Here is a 22,069-nt window from a genome sequence, read left to right as displayed (position 1 = left end):
TGCAAACCAGCTCGAGCTCAGTGAGGTTGGATGGAGAGCATTTGTGAACAGCAGTTTTCAGTTCTTTCCACAGATTCTCGATTGGATTCAGGTCTGGACTTTGACTTGGCCATTCTAACACCTGGATATGTTTATTTTGAACCATTCCATTGTAGATTTTGCTTTATGTTTTGGATCATTGTCTTGTTGGAAGACAAATCTCCGTCCCAGTCTCAGGTCTTTTGCAGACTCCATCAGGTTTTCTTCCAGAATGGTCCTGTATTTGGCTCCATCCATCTTCCCATCAATTTTAACCATCTTCCCTGTCCCTGCTGAAGAAAAGCAGGCCCAAACCATGATGCTGCCACCACCATGTTTGACAGTGGTGATGGTGTGTTCAGGGTGATGAGCTGTGTTGCTTTTACGCCAAACATAACGTTTTGCATTGTTGCCAAAAAGTTCAATTTTGGTTTCATCTGACCAGAGCACCTTCTTCCACATGTTTGGTGTGTCTCCCAGGTGGCTTGTGGCAAACTTTAAACAAGACTTTTTATGGATATCTTTAAGAAATGGCTTTCTTCTTGCCACTCTTCCATAAAGGCCAGATTTGTGCAATATACGACTGACTGATTGTTGTCCTATGGACAGAGTCTCCCACCTCAGCTGTAGATCTCTGCAGTTCATCCAGAGTGATCATGGGCCTCTTGGCTGCATCTCTGATCAGTCTTCTCCTTGTATGAGCTGAAAGTTTAGAGGGACGGCCAGGTCTTGGTAGATTTGCTGTGGTCTGATACTCCTTCCATTTCAATATTATCGCTTGCACAGTGCTCCTTGGGATGTTTAAAGCTTGGGAAATCTTTTTTGTATCCAAATACGGCTTTAAACTTCTTCACAACAGTATCTCGGACCTGCCTGGTGTGTTCCTTGTTCTTCATGATGCTCTCTGCGCTTTTAACGGACCTCTGAGACTATCACAGTGCAGGTGCATTTATACGGAGACTTGATTACACACAGGTGGATTGTATTTATCATCATTAGTCATTTAGGTCAACATTGGATCATTCAGAGATCCTCACTGAACTTCTGGAGAGAGTTTGCTGCACTGAAAGTAAAGGGGCTGAATAATTTTGCACGCCCAATTTTTCAGTTTTAGATTTGTTAAAAAAGTTTGAAATAGCCAATAAATGTCGTTCCACTTCATGATTGTGTCCCACTTGTTGTTGATTCTTCACAAAAAAATACAGTTTATATCTTTATGTTTGAAGCCTGAAATGTGGCAAAAGGTCTCAAAGTTCAAGGGGGCCAAATACTTTCACAAGGCACTGTATATGCAGAAATCCATTCAGGTGAATTTTTTGGTGAATGCGTTCTAATGATCTAAAGTCGCACTGTTGCAACTGCTTGTAAACACCCAGTCCAGTTCAAAGTGAATTATGGAAGGCCCAGTGGCAAATGGCTTGTATAAAGCCCTACTATAGCTCTGATTGGCTATAGTGCACTGGTCTGTGTAAACTCCGGTTTTATTTCCTGCAGTGTCTATTAATTGTCCAAACGCACGGCCACTTTCCCACTCTATATTGCTATAGAATTTTCACAAATGCCTTAATACAGATTTTGCCCCAGGGGTACGCGCAATTCCATTGGGGGTACGCCAACTGCATTTTCAAACAGTACATTTATTTTTTCCAACTGGGCTATACGTTTGGGTGAGTTTTTTTTCCTCACCTGAGTAGCAACATTTCACTGCCAAAAATAAAATTAAACCATCTAGTGTTCAGCGAAATAACAACACAATGTAAAATATAGGTAACCTAGTGAAATAATTTACATCCAGTCACATTAACCGTTACTTTCTTGTGGGAAACCTTCACTCTTGCGTGGGAAACCTTCACTCTTGCACAGACATTTAGAAACAAAACATGACAATTTGAAAAATAAGCCACGCAAGTTTTTTGAGCGAGAATAAAGATGACTTTCGAGTAGTAAGACATGTATAAAAGCAACAGATACCATTAATAAGAAGTGGCTAGAAGTGTCTTATATGGTGAAATACCGTGCAGCTAGGACAGGCAAGCCCCATACAATTGTGAAGGACTTAATTCTTCCTGCTGCCATGGATATGGTGGATATGGGGGGACAATGCTGGGGGGAAAGGCAAAAAAACTATACAGACAGTGCCTTCATCAAACAACACTGTTTTACGAAGCATCAGTGACATGGCAGGAGATGTTTTGAAACAATTACTGCTTCGCATACAAGCCTGTGAATTATATGTTTTACAGCTGGATGAGTCAACAGACGTGGCGGGCCTGGCACAGCTCCTGGTATATGTCCGTTACGTTTATGGGGGGTCAATTAAGGAAGAGGATATTTTTAAAGTACTGTACAGCTTTGTGACATCAAATGGACGGTCAATGGTGGTCAAGATGTGATGGTGTCTGTACTGATGGCGCAAAAGCCATGACAGGGAGACATCGTGGAGTGGTAACGCGCGTGAAAGCAGTTGCTCCCGACACCACTTTGGTACACTGCAGCATCCACCGAGAGGCTCTTGGTGGCAAGTGAATGCCTAACAGCTTGAAAGATGTTTTCGACACTACAGTGAAAATGGTTGACTTTCTTAAAGCAAGGTCCCTGAACTCTCGTGTATTTTCTGCATTATGCAATGATATGGGCAGCGACCATGTAACGCTTTTGCAACATACAGAAGTGCGCTGGTTATCAAGGGGCAAAGTATTGGCACGTTTTTTTAATTGGGAGACAAGCTTTTCTTTACTGACCGTAATTTTCACTTGTCTGACCGCTTGCACGATGACGAGTTTCTCACACGACTGGCCTATCTGGGTGATGTGTTTTCTTTCCTGAATGATCTGAATCTAGGATTACAGGGACTCACCACAACTATATTCGATGTGCGGGACAAAATTGAGGTTATGATTAAGACTTTGGAGCTCTTCTCTGTCTGCATTAAACTTCTCTAGGATAGGGGGCAGCATTTGGAATTTTGGATGAAAAGCATGCCCAAATTCAACTGCCTGCTACTCATCCCCAGAAGATAAGATATGCATATTATTAGTAGAAACTCTGAAGTTTCTAAAACTGTTTGAATAATGTCTGTGAGTATAACAGAACTTATGTAGCAGGCGAAACCCCAAGGACAAACCATTCAGAACACTCTCTTTTCAATGTGTTTTCATTGGGAATCCAGATTTCTAAGGGACTTGCTTGCAGTTCCTACCGCTTCCACTGGATGTCACCAGTCTTTAGAAATTGGTTGAGGTTATTCCTTTGTGTAATGAAGAAGTACGGCCATCTTGAACGAGGGTCACTTCATGTGTACTGTTTGATAGAGGCGCATGACCAGAAAGCATGCGTCAGTTTGTTTTCTTCCTGTATTGAACACAGATCATCCCGTCTTCAATTTTATTGATTATTTACTTTAAAAAAATACCTGAAGTTGTACTACAAAAGTAGTTTGAAATGTTTTGGCAAAGTTTACCGGTAACTTTTGAGATATTTTGTAGTCACGTTGAGCAAGTTGGAACCGGTATTTTCAAACGTGCCAAATAAATTGACATTTTGGATATATATGGACGGAATGAATCAAACAAAAGGACCATTTGTGATGTTTATGGGACATATTGGAGTGCCAACAGAAGAATCTCATCAAAGGTAAGGCATGATTTACATTTTTATTTCTGCGTTTTGTGACGTGCCTGCAGGGTTGAAATGTTTTCTCTCTGTTTATGGAGGTGCTATCCTCAGATAATAGCATCGTTTGCTTTCGCCGAAAAGCCTTTTTGAAATCTGACATGTTGGCTGGATTCACAACCTGTGTAACTTTAATTTGGTATCTTACATGTGTGATTTCATGAAAGTTAGATTTTTATAGGAATTTATTTGAATTTGGCGCTCTGCATGTTCTCTGGCTTTCGGCCAAGTGGGACGCTACCATCCCACATATCCCAGAGAGGTTTAACAAGGACAACACACAGGTCTTTCCATCATTGTATGATTTTTTTTGTGTGCAAATGAAGATTACGGACAATGTCAAATGTGATATAGCGAAGCACCTGAGTGAGCTGGGCGCGCAATTATGTTGGTACATTCCCGAAACGGATGACACAAACAACTGGATTCATTATCCCTTTCATGCTCTGCCTCCAGTCCACTTACCGATATCTGAACAAGAGAGCCTCATCGAAATTGCAACAAGCGGTTCGGTGAAAATTGTATTTAATCAGAGGACACTGCCATATTTCTGGATAGGGCTGCGCTCAGAGTTTCTTGCCTTGGCAAACCGTGTTAAGACACTGATGCCCTTTGCAACCACGAACCTATGTGAGAGTGAATTCTTGGCCCTCACTAGCATGAAAACTAAATACAGGCACAAACTGTGTGTGGAAAGACTCTCTCCAATACAACCCAACATCGCAGAGTTATGCGCATCCTTTCAAGCACACCCTTCTCATTAACCTGTGGTGATTTATTCACAATTTTTGATGAACAAATATGTTTTCATCTGTAAGTTGGCTAAATAAAGAGCAAAATTATTGATTATTGTTATATTATTATTTGTGCCCTGGTCCTATAAGAACTCTTTGTCATTTCCCACGACCCGTGTTGTGACAAAAACTCACAGTCATTCTTATGTTTAATAAATATATTGTATAGTGTGTATGTGGCAGGCTTACAATGGTGGCAAAAAACAACATTTGAGAGTGCGCTGACCCTGCTACTAGAGGGGCTACGCAGCTGGAGGTTGAACGTTTTGAAGGGGTACGGGACTATAAAAAGTTTGGGAACCACTACCTTAGTATACATAATTCCCAAACATTCTAAGAATTTATGAAATCTTAAAAATGACCATATGTAACCGAGCTCCTCGATTTGGTCTTATATAGATTTTTTTTAAATTATTTTTATTTTTTTACATTGGATAAAAGTAGAGAGTTGGGGCTAGAAAATGTTATGTCATACACTGTAGTTGAGGAACAATAGGAAAGTAATTCTGCTTTGAAATTTGATAAACTTCTAACTACACTTTTGAGAAAATGGCCTTTGAATGAAATGGCACACCTACTGGAGAGCTCTTCTTTGTCTACACCCATTCAGCATCGTTCACACCCTCTTAAGCCTTAGCCCCACCAATCTCTTTAAAGATTCACATTTGGCCATGTGGTAAACACACGCTACATTAAGTTTATTTGTCACGTGCACAGGATACAGAAGGTATAAACGGTACACTGAAATGGTTAATTGCATAGTAGCAATATCAAAAACAGAAAGTGTCCAGATAAAAATATTTTATCATTATTATATGACGCTTACGTCTCTAAATTGATGGGACGTGTGAAGGAAATGCTATAACCATCCCCCAGCCACATCTAGCTGTGTATGGGTCACTATTGTCTAAACATTTACGTTCAAATGCCGCTCCTGTAAAGTAGTGATGTGCAACATACGCCTAGTTTCCTGAAACCAGTCACATCTTAGTGGTCGGTTGTCAGAAAATGTTTTAAAAAGTGTCATATTCTTCCCAGTGGTGTAAATTAAAAGATTTTAATGAGATTTCAAGTTGCTAAAATGCTGTCAGTTCCACTTTAAATGCTACAATGTTTCACGCACATAAGTTATTTTCAAAGAGATGGCGAACAACAGTAAGCACGCTGCAATAAAAAACACAGTTTCACCCACCAGAGGTCGATCATTTGAAACATAACTTCTTGTTGAAAGTTGTTCTTGAAAAGGCAGTTGCTAACAAATTTGCAACAATATCCTCTTTGAGAACACCTGCTGCAGCCACTGCAAACTAGCCAACAACAAAAGCTAGCTAGAAGTTTCCAAATGTTTTTATAAAAGCAATCCCACCCATTAAGTCAAAATGTGATAGGTTGATTCCACTGTCACTCCAAAATGTTGCCCTAATATAGTTGAATGGCAGATGTCTTTATATAGCTAGCCAATGGCTGACATTGCTAGCTCGATTTATCTCCCCAGAGACCAGCAAAGGAAAATCCTGATTGGATATTGTTTTCTATTCAGTGTTAACCCTTTGCTTTCCAACAAAAACTGAACAGATTAAATCAGATCATTGAAAAATAATAATATCATTATAATAATTATTGTAGAAATCCTTAAACATTCTCTGAAGGCGTAGTAGGCTCATTGTTCCCCACTGTGTTTGGGTTAGTAATAAATTGTAGACTCGCTTTATTTTCCCCCAGCATACATTTTTTCACTATTCTGAATGTCTGAAGAATCCATACATTGTTCTGAAATATGAACACAGAAATATTGGACATGTTGAACTCTGTTATGGTGGTGATTTGACAAAATTACAATCATGGTCTTGAATTGGACTCTCATTTTTCTGGTCTCTGTCTTGCCTCGGTCTCGAACCCCTCGTCCCCCTCCTGGTCTTGGTCTTGAATTGGTCTTGCTTTAGGTGGTCTCGAACACAACACTGATGTGACCTACAGGGGCCCAGCTGCAGATTTATAGGACCAGATGGTGTTTGTGTTTACCTGCATGGCCCTGTCCTCATAACAAGCTCTTCTGGCTCCACCATATAGGACATTATACTGAAAACAGGTCAAATCCCTCAGAGATCTGTTTATTCACTGAAGCATATGGTTAGTGCCCGACAATTACATGACCTGAAATGGTACTGTAGCTGTAATGAGCTTAGTTATCTTTAGCGTGCCTTGCTCTGAAGTTAATTACTGCCACCACGATCTGTAGAGAGCAGAGAAGTATACCTGTTTCTCCACTAGGTGGCAGACTCAACTCAATTTGATCATGTAAGAATCTGAATCAGTACCATTGGGTTTATTGTGTGTTGTTGTTGAGTGTGTGTGTGTGTGTGTGTGTGTGTGTGTGTGTGTGTGTGTGTGTGTGTGTGTGTGTGTGTGTATCGTGCATGTTAAAGCCTGTTGCAGGAAAGGGAACGCTTTGTAGTTTACAAGGCCTCCCAGATCTGAATGTTACATCTTAAAACCATCTGTAAAACATTGTGTCCTGTCTAAGTGCATTACTTTTCCTTCCTGGAGGGTAGCTGGAATAGTGGAACATGGTTCATGTTGAGCTGTGATGACCTGTGGTGCAGAATCTGCCTTCCTGAGATTAAAGACAGGGGGAGGTGAGAGTGACTAATGTACTGGCCTGAGGTGGGCACTGTCCCTAAGAACTGATCTTGGATCCGCTTCATGGCATGGTTCCGATCTTTGTTGTGCTGTGACCATCAAAGGCTGGGATTCAATCCGACCGGCAGTAGATCTGGGGCAGCAGGTAGCCTAGTGGTTAGAGAGTTGGGCCAGTAACTGAAAGGTTGCTAGATTGAATCCCCGCGCTGACAAGTAAAAATCTGTCATTCTGCCTCTGATCAAGGAAGTTAACCCACTGTTCCTAGGCAGTCATTGTAAATAAGAATTTGTTCTAAACTGACTTGCCTAGTTAAATAAATAAAAAAATAAAAATACAAATCTGCGTTACAGCGCACTTGGCATTTAACGGTAATTTCCAATTGAGCCGACATATGCAGCATTTAATGTGATTGCAGTCTCCGTGAATGTGGGAACATTGTCTTATAGACTTATTTAGGAAAAGATAAGGACAGAGAGGGGCATGGAAAAGTGTATTTAGTAGCGCAGACACATGCTGGTGACAGGCCCTTCAGCAGTGTACAACATGGTCAGTGTTTCAGTTTGCCCACTGATTACTTCAGTTAGGATTTGGAAAAGCTATGTTAGTTCCTTGGTAAGTCAGGATCTACATGAGGTTTGTTTTGGGTTGCTAACTGGGTCTCTATTTACAGGGTCCTGACTGTTTTTGTTTAATGAAAACTTGGGGTGGGATTCAAACCGATCATGCTTTGCACCTTTTAAATAAACAATGCATTTTTTATGGTGAGTGAGCGTTGCGCCTTTTCCTTTTCAATGTCTTACTACAGGTGTCAGGTTCTAAATCTGCATTTTGGAGAGTATGTCAAGCCAACAATCTCTGGGGCAGTAGTTCCCTCTGTCTCATCTAATGGTAGTGTCCTGAATGCCACTGACAAGCTCTCTGCTTTTACTGCGCTTTCATCTCACTAGGAGAGCACTACGTTAAGGGGCCCATATGACTCAGGGGGGCGTAAAACAGAAACGGTTGGTGAAGGCTGTCACCGACATGTGTCTGTTTGCTCTGACCACTGCTGCTAAAAAAATACATTGAAACCTAAATAATATTTCAGTGAGTGTGGGTTTTACGTTCTCATTGGGGACAATAAAACGTCAAAATCCCGTATGTAGGGAACAGTGTACTGTACTGAGGCAGTGTCAGCTACAAGACTTGATTTTGTAATTAGAGAAATATATATTTACATGTATTTATTTATATCCATGGTTGAAATTACTCGTGTTGACACAGTGTCCAATATTAAAATATTCAGTAAGACTCTATTCAAAGGGATAATCCAAACATAATCATAACTTTGTGTAATTATCATGATATACTCACATTTTGTGTGGGTGCATGTGTGCCTGCATACATGTTTGCGTATGTGTAACTGAGTGCTTAACTGGGCGTGAGCGGGTAATCAGGCAATATCAAAGTTATGGTTAAGGTGCGGGTTCAAGTTAGAGTTAGTAGTTGGAAGGTGCATTGCTTGTGTACTTTTCTAGCAACCCTACTCTCCTGTCCACGGCCTCTGCTAACAGCCTGTGTCGTCTGGGTAACCTGACTACCCTGAGGGGTGAAACCAGAGCACCAGATCACCGGATCAGGGTCCAAATTGATTTGACAAAAAAAGGCCAAACCTCTTTGTCTCACCCCTTATTATAGGGTTAGAGGTATAGAATCACTTTCTGAGTCTGCTTAATAAAACATGAGGGAAATCAAACAGGACTCTGATTGGAAAGGTCAAATGACCACTAATGGTAATGAGACACTGGGCCAGGGAAAAACACAACACAACAAACACATTCTAAACCCAGGTCAGCCAGCCTGCACAGTAGGGACTTGGTCCAGTGCTTCCAGAGCGGATTTAGACCAGGAATCCTCCAACTGGGATTTCTGGAAAGTTAGCAGAATTTTGCAGCCCTACTGAGACCTGTTTGGATTTAAATGTCCACTTACAGAAGCAAGCCACAAACCAGAACTGTTTGGATTTGATGGTCCACTTACAGAGACAAGCCATGAACCAGACCTGTTTGGATTTGATTGTCCACTTGCAGAGGCAAGCCACGAACCTTGATACACTCCTGGGGCAGGAAAATTAAGAGGATAAAGTTATGGACACTCATAATCACCGAGATCAATACGGACCTTCTTGTTCTTTATTCACACAGCTCATAGACGTTGTGAGGTGACTCATCAATGAGAGAGGGGTTTATGCAGTGTGGCTGTAAATATGGAGTTTTTATTCCCTCTAAGCTCATTTAAAACTTGACTCAAGTGTTATTAGAACAGGCTTTGCTTCTTATATCTTCTTAGTGAGCCCCTGGTAATCATAATACTGCTTAGAGCAACTACGTTGTACTTTAAAGCAACGAGAGAGAGCATGAATATTAGGAGCAATGTGTTGTAGAAAAAATTGATTATTTACATTATTACTATTACATTTTACACAACATACATGTATTCCATTTACCAGTTAAAAAAACTAGTCTCTAGACATTATCATGACTGAAGCCTCTATTTTGATCATGTTAGAAAAAATAACATGCATAATAGTACATGATACAATCAACAGAGTTTAGGTATTTTCCATGTGAGGTCATCTATTATTCATGTTTGTTGCTGTTTGTCATATTTACAGAACATTTTTAGAGTACATGAGGAACACCCTGTCCCAACACAGTGACAGAGACACATTTAGGAGAAAGAGATCATTCATTAAAACACTGCCCTCCCCAAACCTCCATTCCCCCAAACTCTCCATTTCCATGCACGACACAGAATTTACCCTATACCCCACCAGTGGATTAACAGAAATGCCCCCACCCCCAGTAATGCCAGGGAGGTAGGGGATGGGGGGGACTCAAGACAGTAAGGGCCTTGTCACCAAACCAAGCCTGAGAAAGCCTCTCCTAGCAACCGTAGACGGCAACACAATATCCTTTCACACAGCCGAGAGGGCGTCCAAAAGGCCCTTTGAATGGAGCTCAGCTCACCCCTGTGAAGAGGCTGTGCTGCAAGGCTTCAGTATGGACAACCAGGCCTCTGGGGCCCTGTCAGAGAGAGAGGGATAAGGAGGATGGGAGGGGAGGGAGAGAGAGGGAGGGAGAGAGAGAGAGAGAGAGAGAGAAAGAGGGGGAGGGAGGGAGGGAGAGAGAGAGAGGGGGAGGAGCAGTAACAGAAGGGTTGTAGAGGTATGGGGAAGAGGAGGGATACAGGTGAGGAGGAGAAGAGAGAGAGGATGGAGGAGGAGGATAAACAGGAAGGGATGTGGTGAGCAGAAGGAAAGGGGGAGGAGCAGTAACAGAAGGGGTGTAGAGGTATGGGGAAGAGGAGGGATACAGGTGAGGAGGAGAAGGGAGAGAGGATGGAGGAGGAGGATAAACAGGAAGGGATGTGGTGAGCAGAAGGAAAGGGGGAGGAGCAGTAACAGAAGGGGTGTAGAAGTATTGGGAAGAGGAGGGATACAGGTGTGGAGGAGAAGGGAGAGAGGATGGAGGAGGAGGATGAACAGGAAGGGATGTGGGGAGCAGAAGGAAAGGGGGAGGAGCAGTAACAGAAGGGTTGTAGAGGTATGGGGAAGAGGAGGGATACAGGTGAGGAGGAGAAGGGAGAGAGGATGGAGGAGGAGGATGAACAGGAAGGGATGTGGGGAGCAGAAGGAAAGGGGAGGAGCAGTAACAGAAGGGGTGTAGAGGTATGGGGAAGAGGAGGGATACAGGTGAGGAGGAGAAGGGAGAGAGGATGGAGGAGGAGGATGAACAGGAAGGGATGTGGGGAGCAGAAGGAAAGGGGGAGGAGCAGTAACAGAAGGGGTGTAGAGGTATGAGGAAGAGGAAGAGGAGGGATACAGGTGAGGAGGAGAAGGGAGAGAGGATGGAGGAGGAGGATGATGAGAGGAATGGATAGAAGTAAAATTAGTAAGAGGAGTAGAAGTGAGAGAGATAGCAGAAGAATGGAAGGGTGAGAGGGCCAGTTTAATGCCTGCTGCCACTGTGTGCCAGTGGCCTTTAGCTGTTTATAGCCCCCAAACCGGTAATGTCCATTTAAAATCAATGAGGAGACACTAATGACATCACAAGCATGCTGGGCGGATGTGAGAAATGGCAATGATCAGGGTCTGATGTATCGTCTGAACCCATTTCTATTTCTCTCCCATCCCTCCCATCTCTCTCTATTCTTCTTTCCCTCTCTCTACAGAAGACGTATAACATCAACCAACAGCAGCAGCAGCAGCAGTGTGTGAAAAACGGAAAGCACAGGAATGGCAGAGGTACGTCTGGCCCTCTCCGGTTACTGTCTCATGGAACAATAACATGCCTGGGAAGTAAAGCCAAGCAACTCTGAGTTACCATCTTGTTACCATCTTGTGTTATTACTGCCTCTCATTGTACACAGCGGAGTAATGGACCTGGCCCTCCAATCACTGTGACCATACCAGCCAGGTAGAGGTACTTCCGCACACTTGGCACGTTTGGCTGTCCACTGGTCTGGTTACACTGTAAAAAAAAAAACGTTTTTTAAAGGGCCCAAAGCATCCAGTAAGAACCTTAAGAGTCTTAAAAGAGTCTTACAATTTAGTGCCTGTGCTAACATGATAAACTCTGATTACGTTGATTTTGTGAAAGGGATTTCGTGGTACTTGACATAAACTAAAGTGTCCAACTTTGAGATCAACATGTCTTGGAGAGTTTTCATCAGAGTGCTGAAGAGATTTACATTTCTTCCTAATCCCATGTCTTACTTTGTTGACAAATTTTGGATATTTTTTATCAAAAGCATTATTTATAACTAACAAATAAGTCAGTGAACACCTTGTCACTTGTCACTCAGTTATTTTCTATACTGGTAAGTGCACCTCTCTTTGTCAGGAAAAAAATATCACATTGATACTGACATCCCTCTGACTAATTGCAGGCTAGCTCATAATCTCTATCTAGCTAACACTGTATACATTCTACATCCCCTTAAAGCAGAGGAATTGGGAAAGCCATGTGTAGATGAACAGCCCAGTGTGCTCTCTCCCAGTACTGCCAGCCTGGCTACTGTACTACACTGCTGAGTATGAAAGCGCCCAGATGATTTATGGTTAATATGAGCATTAGGCGAGAGAGCTTAAGCCTTCTGCTAATCCTACCAGCTACAGACCACTGAGGATCAGAGAGAGGGAGAGAGAGAGGAGTGAGAGTGTGAGTGAGAGAGAGGGGATAGATTGGAAGATTGAGAGAGAAAAGAGAGGGAAGGAAAAAATAAAGAAAGAAAGAAAGAATGGAGGAGAGAACTAGAGAGATTGAGAGTAGGGGAGAGAGGGAAAGTGAGAGCATAGAGAAAAAGACAAAAGAAAAAGAGGGAGAGAGAGTATCTAACAGCAGGCTAGAGACAGAGGGGAGAGGCAATAGATAGAGTAATAATATTAGAGCTAAAGAGTGAGAGAGAGAGAGAGAGAGAGAGAGAGAGAGAGAGAGAGAGAGAGTGTGAGGGGTGTGAGAGAGGGAGGGGCGGGCAGTGGAATGCCTGGGGGTCATGTGACTGTTTACTCTAGCCTGGGCAGAGAAGCATGCTTAAAGGAGTGCTGAAGCAGGACACACAGATTACACCCGGACACAGAGAGAGGGAGACAGACAGACAGACACCAAGAGAGGCATGGCACAGAGAGTCACCCACAGTCACAGCCTGTTCCCTTCTGGCCAGGCTGAGAGGACCAGGGACGTACTGGTCAAGTCAGGTAAGACCCATGCAGAGCTATGCTCCACTCTGTCACTATGACAGAACAGCAGGGCTGACACATAGGCTTCAGCAGAAGCCAGATTTTGCAGGACAGTGTTTAATATGTTATAGGCTCTGTTTATTTATGGGAAAGGGAAATTGTGCAAGTAGAGAGAAGGTGAGGGAACAGGAGGGAACTTTGTAGATACTAGATGTTGTTATCTGCTACAATTGTCTCTACTTATGGGGGAGAAGGTATTTTAGACATATTTAGGAGGGCTCATTGTTTGGGCCTGGAACAGACAAACATGAACTGAAATGTACTGTACATATATGTGTACTTGAGACACAGAGAGCATCAGGGGGCGGCAGGGGCGGCAGGGTAGCAGGCGGCACCTGGGGCGGCTGGGTAGCCTAGTGGTTAGAGCATTGGGCTAGTAACCGGAAGGTTGCAAGCTCAAATCCCCAAGCTGACAAGGTACAAATCTGTTGTTCTGCCCCTGAACAGGCAGTTAACCCACTGTTCCTAGGCCGTCATTGAAAATAAGAATTTGTTCTTAACTGACTTGCCTAGTTAATAAATAAAGGTAGAAAAAAAAAAGATCAGTTTCATAGAAAAATCCACTGAGGACATGTCTATAACGTATGCATTGGTACAGCAGCACAGATTGTCATGTTAACAGTTTGGGAACGATGTGCTGGACACACCAAGGTATCACCAGGCACAATGACTTCACATAGCAAGAATAATTCAGATAATGTAATTATAATGCTTAAGCAGGATTTGCTTGTTTTGTACTCTTGAATCTTGGGACACTACATGTTCTTTGTGTAGAAGAGCCATCTGTCCTTCAATTGGACAATACAGGACCACTTACAGTTGAAGTCAGAAGTTTACATACACCTTAGCCAAATACATTTAAACTCAGTTTTTCACAATTCCTGACATTTAATCATAGTAAAGAATTCCCTGTCTTAGGTCAGTTAGGATCACCACTATTTAAGAATGTGAAATGTCACTATAATAGTAGAGAGAATTATTTATTTCAGCTTTTATTTCTTTCATCACATTCCCAGCTGGTCAGATGTTTACATACACTCAATTAGTATTTGGTAGCATTGCCTTTAAATTGTTTAACTTGGGTCAAACGTTTCGGGAAGCCTCCCACAAGCTTCCCACAATAAGTTGGGTGAATTTTGGCCCATTCCTCCTAACAGAGCTGGTGTAACTGATTCAGGTTTGTTGTCTTCTTGCTCGCACACGCTTTTCAGTTTTGCCCACATATTTTATATGGGATTGAGGTCAGGGCTTTGTGATGGCCACTCCAATACCTTGACTTTGTTGCCCTTAAGCCATTTGCCACAAACTTTGGAAGTATGCTTGGGGTCATTGTCTATTTGGAAGACCCATTTGTGACCAAGCTTTAACTTCCTGACTGATGTCAGGGGTGGCAGGGTAGCTTAGTGGTTAGAGCATTAGACTAGTAACTGAAAGTTTGCAAGATCAAATCCCCAAGCTGACAAGGTAAAAATCTATTGTTCTACCCCTGAACAAGACAGTTAGCACACTGTTCCTAGGCTGTCATTGAAAATAAGAATGTGTTCTTAACTGAGTTGCCCAGTTAAATAAATAAAAATGTCTTGAGATGTTGCTTCAAAATAGCCTCATGATGCCATCTATTTTGTGAAGTGCACCAGTCACTCCTGCAGCAAAGCACCCCCACAACATGATGCTACCACCCCCGTGTTTCACGGTTGGGATGGTGTTCTTTGGCTTGCAAGCCTCCCCCTTTTTCCTCCAAACATAACGATTGTCATTATGGCCAAACACTTCTATTTTTGTTTCATTAGACCAGAGGACAATTCTCCAAAAAGTACGATCTTTGTCCCCATGTGCAGTTACAGACCTTTGTCTGGCTTTTTATGGCGGTTTTGGAGCAGTGCCTTCTTCCTTGCTGAGCGGCCTTTCAGGTTATGTCGGTATAGGATTAATTTTATTGTGGATATAGATACTTTTGTACCTGTTTCCTCCAGCATCTTCACAAGGTCCTTTGCTGTTGTTCTGGGATTGATTTGCACTTTTTGCACCAAAGTACATTCATCTCTAGGAGATAGAATGCGTCTCCTTCCTGAGCGGTATTTTTTTATTTTATTTTACCTTTATTTAACTAGGCAAGTCAGTTAAGAACCAATTCTTATTTTCAATGACGGCCTAGGAACAGTGGGTTAACTGCCTGTTCAGGGGCAGAACGACAGATTTGTACCTTGTCAGCTCGGTATGACAGCTGCGTGGTCCCATTGTGTTTATACTTGCGTACTATTGTCTGTACAGATACACGTGGTACCTTCAGATGTTTGGAAATTGCTCCCAAGGATGATCCAGACTTGTGGAGGTCTGCAATTGTTTTTCTGAGATCTTGGCTGATTTCTTTTGATTTTACCATGATGTCAATCAAAGAGGCACTTCGTTTGAAGGTATGCCTTGAAATACATCCACAGGTACACCTCCTTTTGACTCAAATGATGTCAATTAGCCTATCAGAAGCTTCTAAAGCCATGATATTATGTTCTGGAATTTTCCAAGCTGTTTAAAGGCACAGTCAACTTAATGTATGTTAACTTCTGAACCACTGGAATTGTGATACAGTGAATTATAAGTGAAATAATTTGTCTGTAAACAATTGTTGGAAAAAATACTTGTGTATACACAAAGTAGATGTCCTAACACTTGTCAAAACTATAGTTTGTTAACAAGAAATTTGTGGAGTGGTTGAAAAACTAGTTTTAATGACTCCACCCTAAGTGTATGTAGATTTCCGACTTCAACTGTATGTGCATTTTAAACTGATCAATGGCAGCTCTGTTGTCATATGTCTCAAACTTATTGAGCCACATTTCGCAAATTATGTGTGTTCACTTGCAGTATCTGGATGTCTTATTTATTTAAATAGTATAACACCGGGTTCACCTCTGTGGTATGGCTGAGTTGTGATCAAGTCAAATAAACTGTGCTGCCTGCCGGACATGTTTGAACAGTTATTAGGAGATTGTGACTGACTGTCCTGAGTACAGAAACAGTCAAATACTGTACTTAAACAAGCACACCATGTACTGGGGTCCCTTATTCAAGCAGCATGTCTGTACTGTTCTGTCTGTATAACATTCATTCAATTCCATGAAGTTTACTGTATGTTCTGTATGATTCTGATGGCATGTCTGGTTAGTGGCCTAACGTGCGTCCTCGTTGGCTTCTGCTGTTATGTTAGACCCTTGCCTATTTGAATGATAATGACTTCATGGAGCCTCAGTCTGAATTTCATGGTGTGTCAACAATCTGTATTCACAGTGTATTCTGGGAAAACAACTCCCCCGCCCTGTCCCTTGGGAGACTGGGTGCTTTGGTCATCTTAGGGGCTAAGCCTGCGTTGCCATGACGACAACCAGTGTTCTATTTGTATACAATCTGAGAACCCTTTCACTCTCAGATTTTTCCTCCCAAGGTGCATAGCGTCATACAATGAGACAAGAATTAAATCATTTCCCTACCCATCTGCATTCACCTGTTGGGGTAACAGTGAAGTAAATATCACATAACAAATGTGAATGTGCTTTGGCAAAAGTCAAAAGGAAATAGTTGGTTGACAGACCCAGCTATTTCACCATCATTTCCCATACTCATTTATAATCAAACAATGTGTAGCCTGCTTTGACTCCAATAACCACTTACTCAGAATATGCAAACAGAACCTAATAGTGACATTATAAAGCATTTCAAAGAACAAACAGCGACTCAAATGGCATATTACCTTAAAATGGTTTACTGCAAAGATTGTGGGATAATGAAGATTGAAAAGGCTCCTGTTTCTCTAGCCACTCTGCTGTAGCCTGAGCCTCATACCCTGTCATAGACACCCAGAGGAAAATATGATTTGCCATACTCCTCCAGGGTTATAAGAGATCCATCTAAATGCATTGTGCCAATGTAACTGGATGATGGACTCAGTGCACACAGATATTACTAACTTACCCAGGGTGCACTGAGATGACATCTAGCATGTCCTAAATGTCAAATCAATACAACCACAGCCAGGATTATATGACTCAAGAACTACCGAATTATCGTACGTCTGTCTCTTATGTGACTAGGGTTGCAAGGGGAGGGTATTTTACTGGAAATAAACTTTCTACATTTACCAGTAAACTACCAGAAATTTGTAAATGTTCAAGGATTTATGAAATCTATCACATCTAGTGGCCCTTTTGGGAACTTCAGATTTTTACAGTTGTTAGTAATTATCTTTGGTCCTCTACGAAATAATTCAATAAGATTAGAAAACAACTAATAGAATTACAAAGCTGTAAAACATTATCCTAAATATAAACCATGAATTTAGTGAATACCATTTGTATTTAATATGAGTCTTTCAGCATGAAACATAAAAAATATACACAATTTTATTTATTTTTGTAAGGACAGATGCTGGGAGACAAGAAGCAAGTACAGGGAGGGAACGTTTAATAAATAACCGACATGAAATAAACAAGGACAGCATCTTGACTGGAAGCATAACGTCAATAATGCTGACACGGGGATCAAACCGAGGAACAGACAGATATAGGATTGGCAAAGTAATGGAGTCCAGGTGAGTCCAAAGATGTGCTGGTGCGCGTAACGATGGTGACAGGTGTGCGTAATAATGGTGTCGTGTCTTTACAATCATTAACTGAAGACTTTTAGTTTTTTTATCAAAGATTCTCTGTAATTAGCATTTCGTGATTAACTAATCAGGCAAATGTAAATAACTAGGAAGTCGGGGCAAGGAAAATAAGGAAAATATTCAGATTACAAAGTTTTCCTAGTACAACTTTTCAGATATTTGAATATCTGATCAATTAGTCTTCTTAATTAATGAATTATTAATTTTACCTCACGTTAGTCTCATTCCAAACGTCGTAAATTGTTGGCTATCTGCACGAACCAAGTCTTTACTATGAGTCATCCATACATCAATTGTCTTAAATCATTTATTTACTAACTTAGTAATTCACAGAAATGCATAAACAAACAGTAGATAGTTATAAAGAAATGATAACGGAGTTTCCCTAGTGGGATAAACCGGCATCGTGGCTTGGTGTACAAAAGGGAAGTGGGGGTCGACTGAGATAAGACAACACACAGTTGATAATTATAGCAATTGAAATGCTAATCATTTGCACATGAACGCTCACTCATTCGGGAACAATTGCAATCAATCAATATATTTACGCTCAGTGTGTCGTCGGGATCTCCACTGAAAAGTTTGTTTCTGTTGGAGAGTTTGTCCTCCCTCTCTGTCGTGGTTAGAATGGATAGTTCAGAGTGACATTCATTCATGTCATTATAGAATAGATGGTTCGGCGGTTGTCGGTCTTCGCGTTCAATGATACCGAATTCCTAGCTGCAGACTAGTAATTAATATCAAAGACTTGTTCTTATTCTGTCGGTATCGATAGTCTAAGAGTTCAACCATGTGGGATGGTTAAAATATTCAGCAGTCTGGTCTCAAACCTTGGTCCTCTCGTTATCGAGGTAAGCTGGTCTGCAACCTTTGTCCTCTCGTAATTGAGAGCAACATGGTCTGTTGAGAAATTCTCAATGTGGGGGTTTTATTCGGAATTGCAGAAAAAGCTGTCTCATGACGTCAGGTCCTAACTGTGCTCATGGGCGGTCCCAAAATCACATTACACAATTTTACAAACAGTATCATCCTCAGTCATTCATCTTATACAACAATTAGATGTAAACCTCATATCTGAGGCTATTATATAAACAATGTTATGGTAATGTGGCCGTATTGCCTCCCATGAGTTTCACAAAATTGTACCAAACGGACCAGTTCGTAGCTGGATTCTTCACCAATCTTTTATACCTTCTCCAGAACCTAAATGTTGTTCGGACCTCAAGTTCTGTGAGGCGGAAGAAATTCCTTTGTTCTCTTCTATGAAAACTCTACTCTCTCTCTATTCTGTGGCCATGAGGAGATAATCTCCTCCAAGATTTTACGACCTCACTCTGACCACAGCAGCCTGGGTGTAGGAGACAGGGAGAGGGGGATGGGGCTTGCTGTACCCAAAGAGGGAAACGTTATGACAATGGGCAGCCTAGTGCCCTCGAGCACCAGGGATGGGGAGGAGTTGCAGGTGTGACAGTACCCCGCCGCTAGTGGCGCCACCCTGGGTGAGCCTGATGGCCTTGCCGAGACATGAGAGTTGGCTGAGGCGTGGATGCCCGACGAGCCGGCTGAGACGTGGGAGCCCAATGAGTCGGCTGAGATATCGTGTGTGACTAAATAGTTAAAGATCATTACTATAGCTCCTGTCTTGGGCCAATGAGTTTAATTTTGTAAATGCCGGATCTCTATGGCAAGATACATCATTCACTCAAGTTTAGTAAAAATCGTCCCAATACTGTCTGAGATATCGCGCGTTACTAACGAAAAAATTTATGAACGAATGGACGGAGACAGATTTAAAAGTTATTCAAGTATGAATTACCAAATTTACGATAGATTGTCATCGATTTCTGTTAATTACCAAAATGACTGAAGAGTCCGGTAACATTGGTAAACTACAGGTAGCTTTGCAACTCTATATGTGACACTGCATGTCTGTCTTGATCTTTTGAGGGAGTCTTGTCTATTTTTATGAAGGATAAGCAAACATTACACACAGAACTTTGTGGACTTACATTGCATAACAAATGATACAACTGGCCTTCCTTTTATGTTTGTTGCCAGCCTGGTCTCATAGACTAGTCGTAACATAGTAAATGTAAATCCAGGACACTCAAATTAGTATGATATGTAACGTTTGGTATGGTTACATAAGACAGATGGTTACTTAAGTCAAAAACTGAAGTTGGGTGAGAGTATAAAGCGAATCTCTAGCAACCCGAAGGTTGGGAGTTTGAATCTCATCACGGACAACGTTAGCATTTGAGCAACTTTAGCATTTTAGCACATTAGGGTTAGGAAGCACCAGTGACTTGGTCAATAAATAAGTGGTCAGATGCTAATATACAGGACTGTTTTGCTAGCACAGACTGGAATATGTTACGGAATTCTTCCGATGGCATTGAGTACACCACATCAGTCACTGGCATTATAAATAAGTGCATCGATGATGTCGTCCTCACAGTGACTGTATGTACATACCCCAACTAGAAGCCATGGACTACAGGCAACATCCGCTCCTAGCTAAAGGGTAGCGCTGCCGATTTCAAGGACGTGACTCAAGCAGTTTGAAAGAAACCCCGCTACGCCCTCTGATGAACCATCAATACAGGACTAAGATTGAATCGTACTACACCGACTCCAACGCTCGTTGGATGTGGCAGGGCAAGCAAACTATTACTGACTACAAAGGGAAGCACAGCCACGCACTGCCCAGTGACACAAGCCTACCAGACATACTAAACTAATTCTATGCTCGCTTCGAGGCAAATAACACTGAAGCACACTCTCCATAAGCGATGTGAGTAAGACCTTTAAACAGGTCAACACTCACAAGGCCGCAGGGCCAGACGGATTACCAGGACTTGTACTCCGAGCATGCGCTGACCAACTTGCAAGTGTCTTCACTGACATTTTCAACCTGTCCGTGACTGAGTCTGTAATACCAACAAGTTTCAAACAGACCACCATAGTCCCTGTGCCCAAGAACACTAAGGTAACCTGCCTAAATGACTACCGACCCGTAGGAGTCACATATGTAGCCACAAAGTGCTTTGAAAGGCTCACATCAACATCATTATCCCAGAAACCCTAGACCAACTCCAATTTGCATACTGACCCAACAGATCCACAGATGATGCAATTTCTATTGCACTCCACACTGCACTTTCCCACCTGGACAAAAGGAACACCTATGTGAGAATGCTATTCATTGACAACAGTTCAGCGTTCAACACCATAGTGCCCTCAAAGTTCATCTCTAAGCTAAGGACCCTGGGACTAAACACCTCCCTCTGCAACTGGATCCTGGACTTCCTGACAGACCGCCCTCTGGTGGTAAGGGTAGATAATAACACATCTGCCAGGCTGATCCTCAACACGGGGGCCCCTCAGGGGTGCGTGCTCAGTCCCCTCCTGTACTCCCTGTTCACTCATGACTGCATGGCCAGGAACGACTCCAACACCATTATTACATTTTCAGATGACACAACAGTGGTAGGCCTGATCACCGACAACAATGAGACAGCCTATAGGGAGGAGGTCAGAGATCTGGCCATGTGGTGCCAGGATGACAACTGCTCCCTCAAAATTATCAAGACAAAGGAGATGATTGTGGACTACAGGAAAAGGAGGACCGAGCACACCCCCATTGTCATCGACAGGGCGGTAGTGGAGCAGGTTGAGAGCTTCAAGTTCCAGTGTATCCACATTTTTTATTCATTTTTTTAATTTAACCTTTATTTAACCAGGTAAGCTAGTTGAGAACAAGTTCTCATTTGCAACTGCGACCTGGCTAAGATAAAGCATAGCAGTTCGACACATACAACAACACAGAGTTACACTACTTCCGGCGCCAACAGAGATGGCCGCCTCGCTTTGCGTTCCTAGGAAACTATGCAGTTTTATGTTTTTTTTACGTGTTATTTCTTACATTGGTACCCCAGGTCATCTTAGGTTTCATTACATACAGTCGAGAAGAACTACTGAATATAAGAGCAGCGTCAACTCACCATCAGTACGACCAAGAATATGACTTTCGCGAAGCGGATCCTGTGTTCTGCCTTTCACCCAGGACAACGGAATGGATCCCAGCCGGCGACCCAAAAAAACGACTTCGTAAAAGAGGGAAACGAAGCAGTCTTCTGGTCAGACTCCGGAGACGGGCACATCACGCACCACTCCCTAGCATACTTCTCGCCAAAGTCCAGTCTCTTGACAACAAAGTTGATGAAATCCGAGCAAGGGTAGCATTCCAGAGGGACATCAGAGACTGTAACGTTATTTGCTTCACGGAAACATGGCTCACTGGAGAGACGCTATCGGAGTCGGTGCAGCCAGCTGGTTTCTCCATGCATCGCGCCGACAGAAACAAACATCTTTCTGGTAAGAAGAGGGGCGGGGGCGTATGCTTTATGGTTAGCGAGACGTGGTGTGGTCACAACAACATACAGGAACTCAAGTCCTTCTGTTCACCTGATTTAGAACTCCTCACAATCAAATGTTGACCGCATTAT

The 22,069-nt window shown here is 42.3% G+C and overlaps 1 protein-coding gene across 2 annotated transcripts in view; it reads left to right on the top strand.

Annotated features, from left to right (window-relative positions):
* LOC110494485 (protein FAM107B) overlaps positions 1-22,069 on the top strand; it is a 52,212-nt gene that overhangs the window by 6,936 nt on the left and 23,207 nt on the right. Inside the window, exon 2 of one of the 2 annotated variants that reach the window (XM_036950542.1) lies at positions 11,338-11,410. In XM_036950542.1, coding sequence (XP_036806437.1) covers positions 11,338-11,410 — 73 coding nt within the window. Of the gene's footprint in view, positions 1-11,337; positions 11,411-12,677; positions 12,863-22,069 lie in introns of those variants that run through there. The other variant, XM_021569592.2, reaches the window with a different exon arrangement.

This window comes from Oncorhynchus mykiss, chromosome 17 (assembly GCF_013265735.2).
Source record: "Oncorhynchus mykiss isolate Arlee chromosome 17, USDA_OmykA_1.1, whole genome shotgun sequence".
NCBI lineage: Eukaryota > Metazoa > Chordata > Actinopteri > Salmoniformes > Salmonidae > Oncorhynchus > Oncorhynchus mykiss.
This window is presented reverse-complemented; position numbering and strand designations above follow the sequence as displayed.